This window comes from Lipophrys pholis (genome assembly GCF_963383615.2).
Source record: "Lipophrys pholis genome assembly, chromosome: 1".
NCBI classification, from domain to species: domain Eukaryota; kingdom Metazoa; phylum Chordata; class Actinopteri; order Blenniiformes; family Blenniidae; genus Lipophrys; species Lipophrys pholis.
Window position 1 is genome coordinate 23342553 of NC_137635.1, and position 22513 is coordinate 23365065.

General features: G+C 52.8%; 1 protein-coding gene across 1 annotated transcript in view; it reads right to left on the minus strand.

Moving 5' to 3' along the window:
• myo15b (myosin XVB) overlaps window positions 1-22513 on the minus strand; it is a gene marked incomplete at its 5' end in the record, with an annotated part of 217000 nt that overhangs the window by 162921 nt on the left and 31566 nt on the right. Inside the window, 2 exons of the mRNA XM_080461452.1 lie at window positions 22145-22208; window positions 22409-22473. Coding sequence (XP_080317578.1) covers window positions 22145-22208; window positions 22409-22473 — 129 coding nt within the window. The remainder of the gene's footprint in view (window positions 1-22144; window positions 22209-22408; window positions 22474-22513) is intronic.

Genomic DNA, 22513 nt, shown 5'->3' on the forward strand with positions numbered 1-22513 from the left:
TCCTACTCCTGCTACTCCAGCTCCTTTCCCTCCTACTCCTGCTACTCCTACTCCCGTTCCTCCAGCTCCTGTTCCTCCTACTCCTGCTACTCCTACTCCTGTTCCTCCTACTACTCCTACTGCTGTTCCTCATACTCCTGCTACTCCTACTCCTGCTACTCCAGATCCTGTTCCTCCTACTCCTGTTCCTCCTACTCCTGCTACTCCGGCTCTTGTTCCTCCTACTCCTGTTCCTCCTACTCCTGCCACTCCTACTCCTGCTACTCAAGCTCTTGTTCCTCCTACTCCAGTTCCTCCTACTCCTGTTCCTCATACTCCTGTTACTCCTACTCCTCCTACTCCTGTTCCTCCTACTCCTGCTACTCCTACTCCTGCTACTCCTACTCCTGTTCCTCCTACTCCTGTTCCTCATACTCCTGCTACTCCTACTCCTGCTACTCCTGTTCCTCCTACTCCTGTTCCTCATACTCCTGCTACTCCTACTCCTCCTACTCCTGTTCCTCCTACTCCTGTACCTCCTACTCCTGTTCCTCCTACCCCTGTTCCTCATACTCCTGCTACTCCTACTCCTCCTACTCCTGCTCTTCCTACTCCTGCTCCTCCTACTCCTGTTCCTCCTACTCCTGCTACTCCTACTCCTGCTACTCAAGCTCCTGTTCTTCCTACTCCTGCTACTCCTACTCCTGTTCCTCCTACTCCTGCTACTCCTACTCCTGCTCTTCCTACTCCTGTTCCTCCTACTCCTGCTCCTCCTACTCCTGTTCCTCCTACTCCTGTACCTCCTACTCCTGTTCCTCCTACCCCTGTTCCTCATACTCCTGCTACTCCTACTCCTCCTACTCCTGCTCTTCCTACTCCTGCTCCTCCTACTCCTGTTCCTCCTACTCCTGCTACTCCTACTCCTGCTACTCAAGCTCCTGTTCTTCCTACTCCTGCTACTCCTACTCCTGTTCCTCCTACTCCTGCTACTCCTACTCCTGCTCTTCCTACTCCTGTTCCTCCTACTCCTGCTCCTCCTACTCCTGTTCCTCCTACTCCTGCTACTCCTACTCCTGCTACTCTGGCTCCTGTTCCTCCTACTCCTGTTCCTCCAGCTCCAGTTCCTCCTACTCCTGTTCCTCCTACTCCTGCTCCTCCTACTCCAGCTCCTCCAACTCCTGTTCCTCCTACTCCTGCTACTCCTACTCCTGTTCCTCCTAGACCTGTTCCTCCTACTCCTGTTCCTCCAGCTCCTGTTCCTCCTACTCCTGCTACTCCTACTCCTGTTCCTTCTACTCCTGCTACTCCTACTCCAGCTCCTGTTCCTCCTACTCCTGTTCCTCCTACTCCTGCTACTCCTGTTCCTCCTACTCCTGCTACTCCAGCTCCAGCTCTTGTTCCTCCTACTCCTGTTCCTCCTACTCCCGCTACTCCTGTTCCTCCTACTCCTGTTCCTCCTACTCCTGCTACTCCTACTCTTGTTCCTCCTACTCCTGTTCCTCCTACTCCTTCTACTCCTGCTCCTCCTACTCCTGCTACTCCTACTCCTGTTCCACCTACTCCTGCTACTCCTACTCCTGCTACTCCTGCTAGTCCTACTCCTGTCCCTCCTACTCCTGCTACTCCTACTCCTGCTACTTCTACTCCTTTTCCCTCCTACTCCTGATCCTCCTACTCCTGTTCCTCCTACTCCTGCTCCTCCTACTCCTGCTCCTCCTACTCCTGTTCCTCCTACTCCTGCTCTTCCTACTCCTGTTCCTCCTACTCCTGCTCCTCCTACTCCAGCTCCTCCTACTCCTGTTCCTCCTACTCCTGCTCTTCCTACTCCTGCTCCTCCTACTCCTGTTCCTCCTACTCCTGCTACTCCTACTCCTGCTACTCCTACTCCTGTTCCTCCTACTCCTGCTACTCCTACTCCTGTTCCTCCTACTCCTTCTACTCCTACTCCTGTTCCTCCTACTCCTGTTCCTCCTACTCCTGCTACTCCTACTCCTGTTCCTCCTACTCCTGTTCCTCCTACTCCTGCTACTCCTACTCCTGTTCCTCCCACTCCTGTTCCTCCTACTCCTCTTCCTCCTACTCCTACTCCTCCTACTCCTGTTCCTCCTACTCCTGCCACTCCTACTCCTGTTCCTCCTACTCCTGCTCCTCCTACTCCTGCTATTCCTACTCCTGCTACTCCTACTCCTGTTCCTCCTACTCCTGCTACTCCTACTCCTGTTCCTCCTACTCCTGTTCCTCCTACTCCTACTCCTGTTCCTCCTACTCCTGTTCCTCCTACTCCTGCTACATCTACTCCTGTTCCTCCTACTCCTGCTACTCCTACTCATGTTCCTCCTACTCCTGTTCCTCCTAATCCTACTCCTGTTCCTCCTACTCCTGTTCCTCCTACTCCTGCTACTCCTACTCCTGTTCCTCCTACTCTTGCTACTCCTACTCCTGCTACTCCTACTCCTGCTACTCCTACTCCTGCTTCTCATGCTCTTGTTCCTCCTACTCCGGTTCCTCCTGCTACTCCAGCTCCTGTTCCTCCTACTCCTGTTCCTCATACTCCTGCTACTCCTACTCCTCCTACTCCTGTTCCTCCTACTCCTGCTACTCCTACTCCTGTTCCTCCTACTCCTGTACCTCCTACTCCTGTTCTTCCTACTCCTGCTACTCCTACTCCTGTTCCTCCTACTCCTATTCCTCCTACTCCTGCTACTCAAGCTCCTGTTCCTCCTACTCCTGCTACTCCTGTTCCTCCTACTCCTGCTCCTCCTACTCCTGCTACTCCTGTTCCTCCTAATCCTGTTCCGACTACTCCTGTTCCTCCTACTCCTGCTACTCCTGTTCCTCCTACTCCTGTTCCTCCTACTCCTTCTCCTCCTTCTCCTGCTACTCCTGTTCTTCCTACTCCTGTTCCTCCTACTCCTGCTACTCCAGCTCCTTTTCCTCCTACTCCTGTTCCTCCTACTCCTGCTACTCCAGCTCCTTTTCCTCCTACTCCTGCTACTCCTACTCCCGTTCCACCAGCTCCTGTTCCTCCTACTCCTGCTACTCCTACTCCTGTTCCTCCTACTACTCCTACTCCTGTTCCTCATACTCCTGCTACTCCTACTCCTGCTACTCCAGATCCTGTTCCTCCTACTCCTGTTCCTCCTACTCCTGCTACTCCGGCTCTTGTTCCTCCTACTCCTGTTCCTCCTACTCCTGCCAATCCTACTCCTGCTACTCAAGCTCTTGTTCCTCCTACTCCAGTTCCTCCTACTCCTGTTCCTCATACTCCTGTTACTCCTACTCCTCCTACTCCTGTTCCTCCTACTCCTGCTACTCCTACTCCTGCTACTCCTACTCCTGTTCCTCCTACTCCTGTTCCTCATACTCCTGCTACTCATACTCCTGCTACTCCTGTTCCTCCTACTCCTGTTCCTCATACTCCTGCTACTCCTACTCCTCCTACTCCTGTTCCTCCTACTCCTGTACCTCCTACTCCTGTTCCTCCTACCCCTGTTCCTCATACTCCTGCTACTCCTACTCCTCCTACTCCTGCTCTTCCTACTCCTGCTCCTCCTACTCCTGTTCCTCCTACTCCTGCTACTCCTACTCCTGCTACTCAAGCTCCTGTTCTTCCTACTCCTGCTACTCCTACTCCTGTTCCTCCTACTCCTGCTACTCCTACTCCTGCTCTTCCTACTCCTGTTCCTCCTACTCCTGCTCCTCCTACTCCTGTTCCTCCTACTCCTGCTACTCCTACTCCTGCTACTCTGGCTCCTGTTCCTCCTACTCCTGTTCCTCCAGCTCCAGTTCCTCCTACTCCTGTTCCTCCTACTCCTGTTCCTCATACTCCTGCTACTCCTACTCCTCCTACTCCTGTTCCTCCTACTCCTGCTACTCCTACTCCTGTTCCTCCTACTCCTGTACCTCCTACTCCTGTTCTTCCTACTCCTGCTACTCCTACTCCTGTTCCTCCTAATACTGTTCTTCATACTCCTGCTACTTCTACTCCCCATTCTCCTGTACCGCCTACTCCTGTTCCTCCTACTCCTGTACCTCCTACTCCTGTTCTTCCTGATCCTGCTACTCCTACTCCTGTTCCTCCTACTCCTATTCCTCCTACTCCTGCTACTCAAGCTCCTGTTCCTCCTACTCCTGCTACTCCTGTTCCTCCTACTCCTGCTCCTCCTACTCCTGCTACTCCTGTTCCTCCTACTCCTGTTCCGACTACTCCTGTTCCTCCTACTCCTGCTACTCCTGTTCCTCCTACTCCTGTTCCTCCTACTCCTTCTCCTCCTTCTCCTGCTACTCCTGTTCTTCCTACTCCTGTTCCTCCTACTCCTGTTCCTCCTACTCCTGCTACTCCAGCTCCTGTTCCTCCTACTCCTGTTCCTCCTACTCCTGCTACTCCAGCTCCTTTTCCTCCTACTCCTGCTACTCCTACTCCCGTTCCTCCAGCTCCTGTTCCTCCTACTCCTGCTACTCCTACTCCTGTTCCTCCTACTACTCCTACTCCTGTTCCTCATACTCCTGCTACTCCTACTCCTGCTACTCCAGATCCTGTTCCTCCTACTCCTGTTCCTCCTACTCCTGCTACTCCGGCTCTTGTTCCTCCTACTCCTGTTCCTCCTACTCCTGCCAATCCTACTCCTGCTACTCAAGCTCTTGTTCCTCCTACTCCAGTTCCTCCTACTCCTGTTCCTCATACTCCTGTTACTCCTACTCCTCCTACTCCTGTTCCTCCTACTCCTGCTACTCCTACTCCTGCTACTCCTACTCCTGTTCCTCCTACTCCTGTTCCTCATACTCCTGCTACTCATACTCCTGCTACTCCTGTTCCTCCTACTCCTGTTCCTCATACTCCTGCTACTCCTACTCCTCCTACTCCTGTTCCTCCTACTCCTGTACCTCCTACTCCTGTTCCTCCTACCCCTGTTCCTCATACTCCTGCTACTCCTACTCCTCCTACTCCTGCTCTTCCTACTCCTGCTCCTCCTACTCCTGTTCCTCCTACTCCTGCTACTCCTACTCCTGCTACTCAAGCTCCTGTTCTTCCTACTCCTGCTACTCCTACTCCTGTTCCTCCTACTCCTGCTACTCCTACTCCTGCTCTTCCTACTCCTGTTCCTCCTACTCCTGCTCCTCCTACTCCTGTTCCTCCTACTCCTGCTACTCCTACTCCTGCTACTCTGGCTCCTGTTCCTCCTACTCCTGTTCCTCCAGCTCCAGTTCCTCCTACTCCTGTTCCTCATACTCCTGTTACTCCTACTCCTCCTACTCCTGTTCCTCCTACTCCTGCTCCTCCTACTCCAGCTCCTCCAACTCCTGTTCCTCCTACTCCTGCTACTCCTACTCCTGTTCCTCCTAGACCTGTTCCTCCTACTCCTGTTCCTCCAGCTCCTGTTCCTCCTACTCCTGCTACTCCTACTCCTGTTCCTTCTACTCCTGCTACTCCTACTCCAGCTCCTGTTCCTCCTACTCCTGTTCCTCCTACTCCTGCTACTCCTGTTCCTCCTACTCCTGCTACTCCAGCTCCAGCTCCTGTTCCTCCTACTCCTGTTCCTCCTACTCCTGCTACTCCTGTTCCTCCTACTCCTGTTCCTCCTACTCCTGCTACTCCTACTCTTGTTCCTCATACTCCTGTTCCTCCTACTCCTTCTACTCCTGCTCCTCCTACTCCTGCTACTCCTACTCCTGTTCCTCCTACTCCTGCTACTCCTACTCCTGCTACTCCTGCTAGTCCTACTCCTGTCCCTCCTACTCCTGCTACTCCTACTCCTGCTAATTCTACTCCTTTTCCTCCTACTCCTGATCCTCCTACTCCTGTTCCTCCTATTCCTGCTCCTCCTACTCCAGCTCCTCCTACTCCTGTTCCTCCTACTCCTCCTACTCCTGTTCCTCCTACTCCTGCTACTCCTACTCCTGCTACTCCTACTCCTGTTCCTCCTACTCCTGCTACTCCTACTCCTGTTCCTCCTACTCCTGCTACTCCTACTCCTGTTCCTCCTACTCCTTCTACTCCTACTCCTGTTCCTCCTACTCCTGTTCCTCCTACTCCTGCTACTCCTACTCCTGTTCCCCCTACTCCTGTTCCTCCTACTCCTGCTACTCCTACTCCTGTTCCTCCCACTCCTGTTCCTCCTACTCCTCTTCCTCCTACTCCTACTCCTCCTACTCCTGTTCCTCCTACTCCTGCCACTCCTACTCCTGTTCCTCCTACTCCTGCTCCTCCTACTCCTGCTATTCCTACTCCTGCTACTCCTACTCCTGTTCCTCCTACTCCTGCTACTCCAGCTCCTGTTCCTCCTACTCCTGCTACTCCTACTCCTTTTCCTCCTACTCCTGTTCCTCCTACTCCTGCTACTCCTACTCCTGCTACTCCTACTCTTGTTCCTCCTACTCCTGTTCCTCCTACTCCTTCTACTCCTGCTCCTCCTACTCCTGCTACTCCTACTCCTGTTCCTCCTACTCCTGCTACTCCTACTCCTGCTACTCCTGCTAGTCCTACTCCTGTCCCTCCTACTGCTGCTACTCCTACTCCTGCTAATTCTACTCCTTTTCCTCCTACTCCTGATCCTCCTACTCCTGTTCCTCCTACTCCTGCTCCTCCTACTCCAGCTCCTCCTACTCCTGTTCCTCCTACTCCTCCTACTCCTGTTCCTCCTACTCCTGCTACTCCTACTCCTGCTACTCCTACTCCTGTTCCTCCTACTCCTGCTACTCCTACTCCTGTTCCTCCTACTCCTTCTACTCCTACTCCTGTTCCTCCTACTCCTGTTCCTCCTACTCCTGCTACTCCTACTCCTGTTCCCCCTACTCCTGTTCCTCCTACTCCTGCTACTCCTACTCCTGTTCCTCCCACTCCTGTTCCTCCTACTCCTCTTCCTCCTACTCCTACTCCTCCTACTCCTGTTCCTCCTACTCCTGCCACTCCTACTCCTGTTCCTCCTACTCCTGCTCCTCCTACTCCTGCTATTCCTACTCCTGCTACTCCTACTCCTGTTCCTCCTACTCCTGCTACTCCAGCTCCTGTTCCTCTTACTCCTGCTACTCCTACTCCTTTTCCTCCTACTCCTGTTCCTCCTACTCCTGCTACTCCTACTCCTGTTCCTCCTACTCCTGTTCCTCCTACTCCTGCTACATCTACTCCTGTTCCTCCTACTCCTGCTACTCCTACTGATGTTCCTCCTACTCCTGTTCCTCCTAATCCTACTCCTGTTCCTCCTACTCCTGTTCCTCCTACTCCTGCTACTCCTACTCCTGTTCCTCCTACTCTTGCTACTCCTACTCCTGCTACTCCTACTCCTGCTACTCCTACTCCTGTTTCTCAAGCTCTTGTTCCTCCTACTCCGGTTCCTCCTGCTACTCCAGCTCCTGTTCCTCCTACTCCTGTTCCTCATACACCTGCTACTCTTACTCCTCCTACTCCTGTTCCTCCTATTCCTGCTACTCCTACTCCTGTTCCTCCTACTCCTGTACCTCCTACTCCTGTTCTTCCTACTCCTGCTCCTCCTACTCCTGTTCCTCCTAATACTGTTCCTCATACTCCTGCTACTCCTACTCCCCCTTCTCCTATACCGCCTACTCCTGTTCCTCCTACTCCTGTACCTCCTACTCCTGTTCTTCCTGATCCTGCTACTCCTACTCCTGTTCCTCCTACTCCTATTCCTCCTACTCCTGCTACTCAAGCTCCTGTTCCTCCTACTCCTGCTACTCCTGTTCCTCCTACTCCTGCTCCTCCTACTCCTGCTACTCCTGTTCCTCCTACTCCTGTTCCGACTACTCCTGTTCCTCCTACTCCTGCTACTCCTGTTCCTCCTACTCCTGTTCCTCCTACTCCTTCTCCTCCTTCTCCTGCTACTCCTGTTCTTCCTACTCCTGTTCCTCCTACTCCTGTTCCTCCTACTCCTGCTACTCCTACTCCTGTTCCTCCTACTCCTGTACCTCCTACTCCTGTTCTTCCTACTCCTGCTCCTCCTACTCCTGTTCCTCCTAATACTGTTCCTCATACTCCTGCTACTCCTACTCCCCCTTCTCCTGTACCGCCTACTCCTGTTCCTCCTACTCCTGTACCTCCTACTCCTGTTCTTCCTGATCCTGCTACTCCTACTCCTGTTCCTCCTACTCCTATTCCTCCTACTCCTGCTACTCAAGCTCCTGCTCCTCCTACTCCTGCTACTCCTGTTCCTCCTACTCCTGTTCCGACTACTCCTGTTCCTCCTACTCCTGCTACTCCTGTTCCTCCTACTCCTGTTCCTCCTACTCCTTCTCCTCCTTCTCCTGCTACTCCTGTTCTTCCTACTCCTGTTCCTCCTACCCCTGTTCCTCCTACTCCTGCTACTCCAGCTCCTTTCCCTCCTACTCCTGCTACTCCTACTCCCGTTCCTCCAGCTCCTGTTCCTCCTACTCCTGCTACTCCTACTCCTGTTCCTCCTACTACTCCTACTCCTGTTCCTCATACTCCTGCTACTCCTACTCCTGCTACTCCAGATCCTGTTCCTCCTACTCCTGTTCCTCCTACTCCTGCTACTCCAGCTCTTGTTCCTCCTACTCCTGTTCCTCCTACTCCTGCTACTCCTACTCCTGCTACTCAAGCTCTTGTTCCTCCTACTCCAGTTCCTCCTACTCCTGTTCCTCATACTCCTGTTACTCCTACTCCTCCTACTCCTGTTCTTCCTACTCCTGCTACTCCTACTCCTGTTCCTCCTACTCCTGTACCTCCTACTCCTATTCTTCCTACTCCTGCTACTCCTACTCCTGTTCCTCCTACTCCTGTTCCTCATACTCCTGCTACTCCTACTCCTGCTACTCCTGTTCCTCCTACTCCTGTTCCTCATACTCCTGCTACTCCTACTCCTGCTACTCCTGTTCCTCCTACTCCTGTACCTCCTACTCCTGTTCCTCCTACCCCTGTTCCTCATACTCCTGCTACTCCTACTCCTCCTACTCCTGTTCCTCCTACTCCTGCTACTCCTACTCCTGTTCCTCCAGCTCCTGTTCCTCCTACTCCTGCTACTCCTACTCCTGTTCTTCCTACTACTCCTACTCCTGTTCCTCCTACTTGTGTTCCTCCTACTCCTGCTACTCCTACTCCTGCTACTCCAGCTCCTGTTCCTCCTACTCCTGTTCCTCCTACTCCTGCTACTCCAGCTCTTGTTCCTCCTACTCCTGTTCCTCCTACTCCTGCTACTCAAGCTCTTGTTCCTCCTACTCCTGCTACTCCTACTCCTGTTCCTCCTACTCCTGCTACTCCAGCTCTTGTTCCTCCTACTCCTGTTCCTCCTACTCCTGCTACTCAAGCTTTTGTTCCTCCTACTCCTGCTACTCCTACTCCTGCTCTTCCTACTCCTGCTCCTCCTACTCCTGTTCCTCCTACTCCTGCTACTCCTACTCCTGCTACTCCTACTCCTGTTCCTCCTACTCCTGCTACTCCTACTCCTGTTCCTCCTACTCCTTCTACTCCTACTCCTGTTCCTCCTACTCCTGCTCCTCCTACTCCTGTTCCTCCTACTCCTGCTACTCCTACTCCTTTTCCTCCTACTCCTGTTCCTCATACTCCTGCTACTCCTACTCCTCCTACTCCTGTTCCTCCTACTCCTGTTCCTCCTACCCCTGTTCCTCATACTCCTGCTACTCCTACTCCTCCTACTCCTGTTCCTCCTACTCCTGCTACTCCTACTCCTGTTCCTCCAGCTCCTGTTCCTCCTACTCCTGCTACTCCTACTCCTGTTCTTCCTACTACTCCTACTCCTGTTCCTCCTACTTGTGTTCCTCCTACTCCTGCTACTCCTACTCCTGCTACTCCAGCTCCTGTTCCTCCTACTCCTGTTCCTCCTACTCCTGCTACTCCAGCTCCTGTTCCTCCTACTTCTTCCACTCCTACTCCTGTTCCTCCTACTCCTCCTACTCCTGTTCCTCCTACTCCTGCTACTCCTACTCCTGTTCTTCCTACTACTCCTACTCCTGTTCCTCCTACTTGTGTTCCTCCTACTCCTGTTCTTCCTGATCCTGCTACTCCTACTCCTGTTCCTCCTACTCCTATTCCTCCTACTCCTGCTACTCAAGCTCCTGTTCCTCCTACTCCTGCTACTCCTGTTCCTCCTACTCCTGCTCCTCCTACTCCTGCTACTCCTGTTCCTCCTACTCCTGTTCCGACTACTCCTGTTCCTCCTACTCCTGCTACTCCTGTTCCTCCTACTCCTGTTCCTCCTACTCCTTCTCCTCCTTCTCCTGCTACTCCTGTTCTTCCTACTCCTGTTCCTCCTACTCCTGTTCCTCCTACTCCTGCTACTCCTACTCCTGTTCCTCCTACTCCTGTACCTCCTACTCCTGTTCTTCCTACTCCTGCTCCTCCTACTCCTGTTCCTCCTAATACTGTTCCTCATACTCCTGCTACTCCTACTCCCCCTTCTCCTGTACCGCCTACTCCTGTTCCTCCTACTCCTGTACCTCCTACTCCTGTTCTTCCTGATCCTGCTACTCCTACTCCTGTTCCTCCTACTCCTATTCCTCCTACTCCTGCTACTCAAGCTCCTGCTCCTCCTACTCCTGCTACTCCTGTTCCTCCTACTCCTGTTCCGACTACTCCTGTTCCTCCTACTCCTGCTACTCCTGTTCCTCCTACTCCTGTTCCTCCTACTCCTTCTCCTCCTTCTCCTGCTACTCCTGTTCTTCCTACTCCTGTTCCTCCTACCCCTGTTCCTCCTACTCCTGCTACTCCAGCTCCTTTCCCTCCTACTCCTGCTACTCCTACTCCCGTTCCTCCAGCTCCTGTTCCTCCTACTCCTGCTACTCCTACTCCTGTTCCTCCTACTACTCCTACTCCTGTTCCTCATACTCCTGCTACTCCTACTCCTGCTACTCCAGATCCTGTTCCTCCTACTCCTGTTCCTCCTACTCCTGCTACTCCAGCTCTTGTTCCTCCTACTCCTGTTCCTCCTACTCCTGCTACTCCTACTCCTGCTACTCAAGCTCTTGTTCCTCCTACTCCAGTTCCTCCTACTCCTGTTCCTCATACTCCTGTTACTCCTACTCCTCCTACTCCTGTTCTTCCTACTCCTGCTACTCCTACTCCTGTTCCTCCTACTCCTGTACCTCCTACTCCTATTCTTCCTACTCCTGCTACTCCTACTCCTGTTCCTCCTACTCCTGTTCCTCATACTCCTGCTACTCCTACTCCTGCTACTCCTGTTCCTCCTACTCCTGTTCCTCATACTCCTGCTACTCCTACTCCTCCTACTCCTGTTCCTCCTACTCCTGTACCTCCTACTCCTGTTCCTCCTACCCCTGTTCCTCATACTCCTGCTACTCCTACTCCTCCTACTCCTGTTCCTCCTACTCCTGCTACTCCTACTCCTGTTCCTCCAGCTCCTGTTCCTCCTACTCCTGCTACTCCTACTCCTGTTCTTCCTACTACTCCTACTCCTGTTCCTCCTACTTGTGTTCCTCCTACTCCTGCTACTCCTACTCCTGCTACTCCAGCTCCTGTTCCTCCTACTCCTGTTCCTCCTACTCCTGCTACTCCAGCTCTTGTTCCTCCTACTCCTGTTCCTCCTACTCCTGCTACTCAAGCTCTTGTTCCTCCTACTCCTGCTACTCCTACTCCTGTTCCTCCTACTCCTGCTACTCCAGCTCTTGTTCCTCCTACTCCTGTTCCTCCTACTCCTGCTACTCAAGCTTTTGTTCCTCCTACTCCTGCTACTCCTACTCCTGCTCTTCCTACTCCTGCTCCTCCTACTCCTGTTCCTCCTACTCCTGCTACTCCTACTCCTGCTACTCCTACTCCTGTTCCTCCTACTCCTGCTACTCCTACTCCTGTTCCTCCTACTCCTTCTACTCCTACTCCTGTTCCTCCTACTCCTGCTCCTCCTACTCCTGTTCCTCCTACTCCTGTTACTCCTACTCCTTTTCCTCCTACTCCTGTTCCTCATACCCCTGCTACTCCTACTCCTCCTACTCCTGTTCCTCCTACTCCTGTTCCTCCTACCCCTGTTCCTCATACTCCTGCTACTCCTACTCCTCCTACTCCTGTTCCTCCTACTCCTGCTACTCCTACTCCTGTTCCTCCAGCTCCTGTTCCTCCTACTCCTGCTACTCCTACTCCTGTTCTTCCTACTACTCCTACTCCTGTTCCTCCTACTTGTGTTCCTCCTACTCCTGCTACTCCTACTCCTGCTACTCCAGCTCCTGTTCCTCCTACTCCTGTTCCTCCTACTCCTGCTACTCCAGCTCCTGTTCCTCCTACTTCTTCCACTCCTACTCCTGTTCCTCCTACTCCTCCTACTCCTGTTCCTCCTACTCCTGCTACTCCTACTCCTGTTCTTCCTACTACTCCTACTCCTGTTCCTCCTACTTGTGTTCCTCCTACTCCTGCTACTCCTACTCCTGCTACTCCAGCTCCTGTTCCTCCTACTCCTGTTCCTCCTACTCCTGCTACTCCAGCTCCTGTTCCTCCTACTTCTTCCACTCCTACTCCTGTTCCTCCTACTCCTCCTACTCCTGTTCCTCCTACTCCTGCTACTCCTACTCCTGCTACTCCTACTCCTGTTCCTCCTACTCCTGCTACTCCAGCTCCTGTTCCTCCTACTCCTGCTACTCCTACTCCTTTTCCTCCTACTCCTGTTCCTCCTACTCCTGTTCCTCCTACTCCTGCTACTCCTACTCCTGTTCCTCCCACTCCTGTTCCTCCTACTCCTCTTCCTCCTACTCCTCCTACTCCTACTCCTCCTACTCCTGTTCCTCCTACTTCTTCCACTCCTACTCCTGTTCCTCCTACTCCTGCTCCTCCTACTCCTGTTCCTCCTACTCCTGCTACTCCTACTCCTTTTCCTCCTACTCCTGTTCCTCATACTCCTGCTACTCCTACTCCTCCTACTCCTGTTCCTCCTACTCCTGTTCCTCCTACCCCTGTTCCTCATACTCCTGCTACTCCTACTCCTCCTACTCCTGTTCCTCCTACTCCTGCTACTCCTACTCCTGTTCCTCCAGCTCCTGCTACTCAAGCTCTTGTTCCTCCTACTCCTGCTACTCCTACTCCTGTTCCTCCTACTCCTGCTACTCCAGCTCTTGTTCCTCCTACTCCTGTTCCTCCTACTCCTGCTACTCAAGCTCTTGTTCCTCCTACTCCTGCTACTCCTACTCCTGCTCTTCCTACTCCTGCTCCTCCTACTCCTGTTCCTCCTACTCCTGCTACTCCTACTCCTGCTACTCCTACTCCTGTTCCTCCTACTCCTGCTCCTCCTACTCCTGCTATTCCTACTCCTGCTACTCCTACTCCTGTTCCTCCTACTCCTGCTACTCCAGCTCCTGTTCCTCCTACTCCTGCTACTCCTACTCCTGTTCCTCCTACTCCTGCTACTCCAGCTCCTGTTCCTCCTACTCCTGCTACTCCTACTCCTTTTCCTCCTACTCCTGTTCCTCCTACTCCTGCTACTCCTACTCCTGTTCCTCCTACTCCTGTTCCTCCTACTCCTGCTACATCTACTCCTGTTCCTCCTACTCCTGCTACTCCTACTCATGTTCCTCCTACTCCTGTTCCTCCTAATCCTACTCCTGTTCCTCCTACTCCTGTTCCTCCTACTCCTGCTACTCCTACTCCTGTTCCTCCTACTCTTGCTACTCCTACTCCTGCTACTCCTACTCCTGCTACTCCTACTCCTGCTTCTCAAGCTCTTGTTCCTCCTACTCCGGTTCCTCCTGCTACTCCAGCTCCTGTTCCTCCTACTCCTGTTCCTCATACTCCTGCTACTCCTACTCCTCCTACTCCTGTTCCTCCTACTCCTGTTCCTCCTACCCCTGTTCCTCATACTCCTGCTACTCCTACTCCTCCTACTCCTGTTCCTCCTACTCCTGCTACTCCTACTCCTGTTCCTCCAGCTCCTGCTACTCAAGCTCTTGTTCCTCCTACTCCTGCTACTCCTACTCCTGTTCCTCCTACTCCTGCTACTCCAGCTCTTGTTCCTCCTACTCCTGTTCCTCCTACTCCTGCTACTCAAGCTCTTGTTCCTCCTACTCCTGCTACTCCTACTCCTGCTCTTCCTACTCCTGCTCCTCCTACTCCTGTTCCTCCTACTCCTGCTACTCCTACTCCTGCTACTCCTACTCCTGTTCCTCCTACTCCTGCTCCTCCTACTCCTGCTATTCCTACTCCTGCTACTCCTACTCCTGTTCCTCCTACTCCTGCTACTCCAGCTCCTGTTCCTCCTACTCCTGCTACTCCTACTCCTGTTCCTCCTACTCCTGCTACTCCAGCTCCTGTTCCTCCTACTCCTGCTACTCCTACTCCTTTTCCTCCTACTCCTGTTCCTCCTACTCCTGCTACTCCTACTCCTGTTCCTCCTACTCCTGTTCCTCCTACTCCTGCTACATCTACTCCTGTTCCTCCTACTCCTGCTACTCCTACTCATGTTCCTCCTACTCCTGTTCCTCCTAATCCTACTCCTGTTCCTCCTACTCCTGTTCCTCCTACTCCTGCTACTCCTACTCCTGTTCCTCCTACTCTTGCTACTCCTACTCCTGCTACTCCTACTCCTGCTACTCCTACTCCTGCTTCTCAAGCTCTTGTTCCTCCTACTCCGGTTCCTCCTGCTACTCCAGCTCCTGTTCCTCCTACTCCTGTTCCTCATACTCCTGCTACTCCTACTCCTCCTACTCCTGTTCCTCCTACTCCTGCTACTCCTACTCCTGTTCCTCCTACTCCTGTACCTCCTACTCCTGTTCTTCCTACTCCTGCTACTCCTACTCCTGTTCCTCCTAATACTGTTCCTCATACTCCTGCTACTCCTACTCCCCCTTCTCCTGTACCGCCTACTCCTGTTCCTCCTACTCCTGTACCTCCTACTCCTGTTCTTCCTGATCCTGCTACTCCTACTCCTGTTCCTCCTACTCCTATTCCTCCTACTCCTGCTACTCAAGCTCCTGTTCCTCCTACTCCTGCTACTCCTGTTCCTCCTACTCCTGCTCCTCCTACTCCTGCTACTCCTGTTCCTCCTACTCCTGTTCCGACTACTCCTGTTCCTCCTACTCCTGCTACTCCTGTTCCTCCTACTCCTGTTCCTCCTACTCCTTCTCCTCCTTCTCCTGCTACTCCTGTTCTTCCTACTCCTGTTCCTCCTACTCCTGTTCCTCCTACTCCTGCTACTCCAGCTCCTGTTCCTCCTACTCCTGTTCCTCCTACTCCTGCTACTCCAGCTCCTGTTCCTCCTACTCCTGCTACTCCTATTCCTGTTCCTCCTACCCCTGTCCCTCCTACTCCTGCTACTCCAGCTCCTTTTCCTCCTACTCCTGCTACTCCTACTCCAGTTCCTCCAGCTCCTGTTCCTCCTACTCCTGCTACTCCTACTCCTGTTCCTCCTACTACTCCTACTCCTGTTCCTCATACTCCTGCTACTCCTACTCCTGCTACTCCAGATCCTGTTCCTCCTACTCCTGTTCCTCCTACTCCTGCTACTCCAGCTCTTGTTCCTCCTACTCCTGTTCCTCCTACTCCTGCCACTCCTACTCCTGCTACTCAAGCTCTTGTTCCTCCTACTCCAGTTCCTCCTACTCCTGTTCCTCATACTCCTGTTACTCCTACTCCTCCTACTCCTGTTCCTCCTACTCCTGCTACTCCTACTCCTGCTACTCCTACTCCTGTTCCTCCTACTCCTGTTCCTCATACTCCTGCTACTCCTACTCCTGCTACTCCTGTTCCTCCTACTCCTGTTCCTCATACTCCTGCTACTCCTACTCCTCCTACTCCTGTTCCTCCTACTCCTGTACCTCCTACTCCTGTTCCTCCTACCCCTGTTCCTCATACTCCTGCTACTCCTACTCCTCCTACTCCTGTTCCTCCTACTCCTGCTACTCCTACTCCTGTTCCTCCAGCTCCTGTTCCTCCTACTCCTGCTACTCCTACTCCTGCTACTCCAGCTCCTGTTCCTCCTACTCCTGTTCCTCCTACTCCTGCTACTCCAGCTCTTGTTCCTCCTACTCCTGTTCCTCCTACTCCTGCTACTCAAGCTCTTGTTCCTCCTACTCCTGCTACTCCTACTCCTGTTCCTCCTACTCCTGCTACTCCTACTCCTGTTCCTCCTTCTCCTGTTCCTCCTATTCCTGCTCCTCCTACTCTTGCTACTCCTACTCCTGCTACTCCTACTCCTGCTACTCAAGCTCTTGTTCCTCCTACTCCGGTTCCTCCTGCTACTCCAGCTCCTGTTCCTCCTACTCCTGTTCCTCATACTCCTGCTACTCCTACTCCTCCTACTCCTGTTCCACCTACTCCTGCTACTCCTACTCCTGTTCCTCCTACTACTGTACCTCCTACTCCTCTTCCTCCTCCTCCTGCTACTCCTACTCCTGTTCCTCCTACTACTGTACCTCCTACTCCTGTTTTTCCTACTCCTCCTACTCCTGTTCCTCCTACTCCTATTCCTTCTTCTCCTGCTACTCAAGCTCCTTTTCCTCCTACTCCTGTTCCTCCTACTCCTGCTACTCCTACTCCTGCTACTCCTACTCCTGCTACTCAAGCTCTTGTTCCTCCTACTCCGGTTCCTCCTGCTACTCCAGCTCCAGTTCCTCCTACTCCTGTTCCTCATACTCCTGCTACTCCTACTCCTCCTATTCCTCCTACTCCTGCTACTCCTACTCCTGTTCCTCCTACTCCTGTACCTCCTACTCCTGTTCTTCCTACTCCTGCTACTCCTACTCCTGTTCCTCCTACTCCTGCTCCTCCTACTCCTGCTACTCCTACTCCTCCTACTCCTGTTCCACCTACTCCTGCTACTCCTACTCCTGCTACTCCTACTCCTGTTCCTCCTATTACTCCTACTCCTGTTCCTCCTACTCATGTTCCTCCTACTCCTGCTACTCCTAATCCTGCTACTCCATCTCCTGTTCCTCCTACTCCTGTTCCTCCTACTCCTGCTACTCCAGCTCTTGTTCCTCCTACTCCTGTTCCTCCTACTCCTGCTACTCCTACTCCTGTTCCTCCTACTCTTGCTACTCCTACTCCTGCTACTCCTACTCCTGCTACTCAAGCTCTTGTTCCTCCTACTCCGGTTCCTCCTGCTACTCCAGCTCCTGTTCCTCCTACTCCTATTACTCCTACTCCTGTTCCTCCTACTCCTGTACCTCCTACTCCTTTTCTTCCTTCTCCTGCTACTCCTAATCCTGCTACTCCATCTCCTGTTCCTGCTACTCCTGTTCCTCCTACTCCTGCTACTCCAGCTCTTATTCCTCCTACTCCTGTTCCTCCTACTCCTGCTACTCCTACTCCTGCTACTCCAGCTCCTGTTCCTCCTACTCCTATTCCTCCTACTCCTGCTACTCCAGCTCTTGTTCCTCCTACTCCTGTTCCTCCTACTCCTGCTACTCCTACTCCTGCTACTCAAGCTCTTGTTCCTCCTACTCCGGTTCCTCCTGCTACTCCAGTTCCTGTTCCTCCTACTCCTGTTCCTCATACTCCTGCTACTCCTACTCCACCTATTCCTGTTCCTCCTACTCCTGCTACTCCTACTCCTGTTCCTCCTACTCCTGTACCTCCTACTCCTGTTCTTCCTACTCCTGCTACTCCTACTCCTGTTCCTCATACTCCTGCTACTCCTACTCCTGCTACTCCTACTCCTGCTACTCCTACTCCTGCTACTCAAGCTCTTGTTCCTCCTACTCCGGTTCCTCCTGCTACTCCAGTTCCTGTTCCTCCTACTCCTGTTCCTCATACTCCTGCTACTCCTACTCCTCCTACTCCTGTTCCTCCTACTCCTGTACCTCCTACTCCTGTTCCTCCTACCCCTGTTCCTCCTACTCCTGCTACTCCTACTCCTGTTCTTCCTACTACTCCTACTCCTGTTCCTCCTACTTATGTTCCTCCTACTCCTGCTACTCCTACTCCTGCTACTCCAGCTCCTGTTCCTCCTACTCCTGTTCCTCCTACTCCTGCTACTCCAGCTCTTGTTCCTCCTACTCCTGTTCCTCCTACTCCTGCTACTCAAGCTCTTGTTCCTCCTACTCCTGCTACTCCTACTCCTGTTCCTCCTACTACTGTACCTCCTACTCCTGTTCCTCCTACTCCTGCTACTCCTACTCCTGTTCCTCCTACTACTGTACCTCCTACTCCTGTTTTTCCTACTCCTCCTACTACTGTTCCTCCTACTACTATTCCTTCTTCTCCTGCTACTCAAGCTCCTGTTCCTCCTACTCATGTTCCTCCTACTCCTGCTACTCCTGTTCCTCCTACTCCTGCTCCTCCTACTCCTGCTCCTCCTACTCCTCCTACTCCTCCTACTCCTGTTCCTCCTACTCCTGCTACTCCTGTTCCTCCTACTCCTGCTCCTCCTACTCCTGCTCCTCCTACTCCTTCTACTCCTGTTCCTCCTACTGCTGTTCCTCCAGCTCCTGTTCCTTCTACTCCTGTTCTTTCAACTCCTGTTCCTCCTACTCCTGTTCCTCCTACGCCTGCTTCTCCTTCTCCTGCTACTCCTACTCCTGTTCCTTCTACTCCTTTTCCTCCTACTCCTGCTAAGAGGCACAAGAACACTGAACCGGATAAAAAAAAACTACAGAAATAACCTCAAATGTACCTGTAAAAATATTTAAATATTTGTGAACAGTCCGTGTAAGATAAGGCAGATTTAGAAAAATACAACACTCATTCATTAAAAAATACTAGGGATGTCCCGATCAGACGGGTAGATCTCGGATCGGGCCGATATTGGTGATTTGTGAGTGATCGGGAATCAGCAAATCCAGCTGATCACCCCGCCGATCTAAAAAAAAACTTTTTCCCATCAGCTGCCGTAAAGCGAGCCCCGTGTGCGACCTGCCGTAAAGCGAGCCCCGTGTGCGGCCTGCCGTAAAGCGAGCCCCCTGTGCGGCCTGCCGTAAAGCGAGCCCCGTGTGCGACCTGCCGTAAAGCGAGCTCCGTGTGCGACCTGCCGTAAAGCGAGCCCCGTGTGCGACCTGCCGTAAAGCGAGCCCCGTGTGCGACCTGCCGTAAAGCGAGTTCCGTGTGCGAACTACCGTAAAGCGAGCCCCGTGTGCGACCTGCCGTCAAGCGAGCCCCGTGTGCGACCTGCCGTAAAGCGAGCTCCGTGTGCGACCTGCCGTAAAGCGAGCCCCGTGTGCGACCTGCCGTAAAGCGAGCTCCGTGTGCGACCTGCCGTAAACTGAGGTGAGCAGCCTGAAGCCATTGAGAGGATCAACCAGCAGTCTGGAGGGAGTTTAAGGTGGATAACCAAACCAGTCCCGAGAGGTGGAGCACCAGAGCTTCACCACAGTCCCGAGAGATGGAGCACCAGAGCTTCGTTTAACACAACAAATCTGATAAGACATCTAAAAAGTAAACATGCGGTGGAGTACGCTCAGCAAAGACCATCATCCGTGGAAATAAGATGACGTAATGGCCCCCATCCTCCCCCCACCGCGGTCCGCTACGTCACCTAATAACCACAACAATCAGGGACTAGAAGCTCGGGTGGAGCTGCAGAAGCTAGAAGCAGCGGAGCGGGGCCATAGACCTATAAAACTAGAATTATATATAGTGGGTTATGTGTTTAATTGCAGGAGTCTACTTCTAAATTTCTATGTGGTCTGTCTTCTTCTCCATTTTGGTTGTGTCTGGGAGGCCATCCCTCAGGAGAACATCCCTCAGGAGAACATCCCTCAGGAGAACATCCCTCAGGAGAACGTCCCTCAGGAGAACATCCCTCAGGAGAACGTCGCTCAGGAGAACATCCCTCAGGAGGCCATCCCTCAGGAGAACATCCCTCAGGAGAACGTCCCTCGGGAGAACGTCCCTCGGGAGAACATCCCTCAGAAGAACGTCCCTCAGGAGGCCATCCCTCAGGAGAACATCCCTCAGGAGAACATCCCCCAGGAGAACATCCCCCAGGAGAACATCCCTCAGGAGAACATCCCCCAGGAGAACATCCCCCAGGAGGCCATACCTCAGGAAAACGTCCCCCAGGAGAACGTCCCTCAGGAGAACATCCACCACCTCATCAGAAGCATGCCTAGGCGTTGTAGGGAGGTCCTCCAGGCAGGTGGAACCACACACAGTACTGAGCCTCATGTTGACTCGTCTGGAGGAATTTTACCTGCAATGTTATTCTCCACTTTTATTTTGATAGGATTCCAAATCCAGACCTCCATGGGTTAATAGTTTGATTTACATTGATCATCTTTATGTTACTTTGTTCTCAACGCACTCTACTGTATATTGAATAAAAACTTTAAACACAGATATTTCATCCTTTGAGATCTAGGGTGTTCTTCTAGTGTTTCTTTAGCAGTATATTTCAGAAATGAAAGTTCGGTGTGGTTAGTGCGTCTGTCTTCCTTGAATCAAACGAATGTTCCAGTCTGAGTGGAACCGATCAGAACAAGCACTGAGTCCAACCTCCAGCTCTGCCCTCAGCTGCTCCCACTGACCACTGAGCCAGAGGACAGTCTGGCAGGACCAGGAAGGACATTCAGGAGTTTGTTCCTTTGAAATGGCCTTGAAAAGAGCCTCTCTGAAGGTCAACCAGCCTCTCTGAAGGTCAACCAGCCTCTCTGAAGGTCAACCACCTCTCTGAAGGTCAACCAGCCTCTCTGAAGGTCAACCACCTCTCTGAAGGTCAACCACCTCTCTGAAGGTCAACCACCTCCCTGAAGGTCAACCACCTCTGAAGCAGATACTTGAGGACATCCAATAAAAAAAATTGATGAATTTTAAATTTGATTACAAACTAAAGATTCACATCATTTGTTTGGTGATGACGGAAGTCCAGGGTGGAGTCAGTCCATTCGGCTCCACCTTTTTGAGCAGCAGACAATTCGTGACCCTCCACCTTCAGCAGTGACCCTGCACATTCAGCAGTGACCCTCCACCCGCAGCAGTGAACCTGTACCTTCAGCAGTGACCCTCCACACACAGCAGTGACCCTCCGCCTTCAGCAGTGACCCTCCACACACAGCAGTGACCCTCCGCCTTCAGCAGTGACCCTCCACCCGCAGCAGTGAACCTGTACCTTCAGCAGTGACCCTCCACACACAGCAGTGACCCTCCGCCTTCAGCAGTGACCCTCCACACACAGCAGTGACCCTCCGCCTTCAGCAGTGTCCCTCCACCCGCAGCAGTGAACCTGTACCTTCAGCAGTGACCCTCCACACACAGCAGTGACCCTCCGCCTTCAGCAGTGACCCTCCACACACAGCAGTGACCCTCCGCCTTCAGCAGTGACCCTCCACCCGCAGCAGTGAACCTGTACCTTCAGCAGTGACCCTCCACACACAGCAGTGACCCTCCGCCTTCAGCAGTGACCCTCCACACACAGCAGTGACCCTCCGCCTTCAGCAGTGTCCCTCCACACACAGCAGTCACCCTCCACACACAGCAGTGACCACCCACCCTGAGTTGTTGATCATCAGTGGATTTGGTTCTGGTTCTGTCTTGGGTTCCTGCTCCACGTCCTGACAGGAGGCCTGGCAACTACATTCTGTTCTTCGGCTAAAACCACCCCCTGTTCTTCTACAACCACACCCTGCTCCTCTGCTACAACCAAACCTCTTTCATGACAGGAGACTCACCTGTCATGAAAGAGGTTTGGGTTCACCTGTCATGAACCCAAACCTCTTTCATGACAGGTGAGTCTCCTGGACCAACGTCTCACTCCAGAAGACAGATTCTCACAATAGTTTGTAACGACGTCAATGGTATACAGTCTGGTGTGAATCAGTGTTCCCTCGGGCTGTTGGTCTAGACACAGTACTGCTTTAAGCTTGTCATATATTAGTGAGTACTATGCTTATCAATTTACCTTCTGTTTTTACTCATGGCGCCGCTGTGGGGGAGGGGGAATACTTTCAGCAATCTATTACAGTATCACAGTAATTTAATGCTCGTGACTAAACGTAAAACCCAACAGCTGTTCCACAGTACGACGTTCCATCGTTCTCACACTGTGGCTCCTCGTCACTGTGGTTCTTCTCTCCACCGCCGCAGAACGCTCGTCCTGGACCGTGAAGTCTGCACAGCCAGCAACTCCGCCCACCCACCCACCAGAAGTTCCACCCAAGCCAACAGCCCCGCCCCCCAGCAGCCAGGACCTCCAGCCAGCAGCCCCGCCCTCCAGCCAGCAGCCCCGCCCTCCAGCCAGCAGCCCCGCCCCCAGCCAGAAGCCCCAGGACTTCCCCGGTGAAGTTTGTGTTGAAAGGTTTTGAAGAAACTCACGTAGATGAAGTCCCTCTGGAATCTCTTCTTCAGGTTGAGAAGCACCGAGCTCTCACACACCTCTCTGAAACACATACACACTGAACTGAGTGTGTGTGTGTGTGTGTGTGTGTGTGTGTGTGTGTGTGTGTGTGTGTGTGTGTGTGTGTGTGTGTGTGTGTGTGTGTGTGTGTGTGTGTGTGTGTGTGTGTGTGTGTGTGTGTGTGTGTGTGTGTGTGTGTGTGTGTGTGTGTGTGTGTGAGTGAGTGAGTGTGTGTGTCTCACTCCAGCTTGGACAGATCTTCCACCTCCTCCAGCTCCACAGTTCTGTTGCTGCCGGGCATCAAAACCTGGAACCAGCAGAGACAGGAGATGTTAAACCTCCTCTCC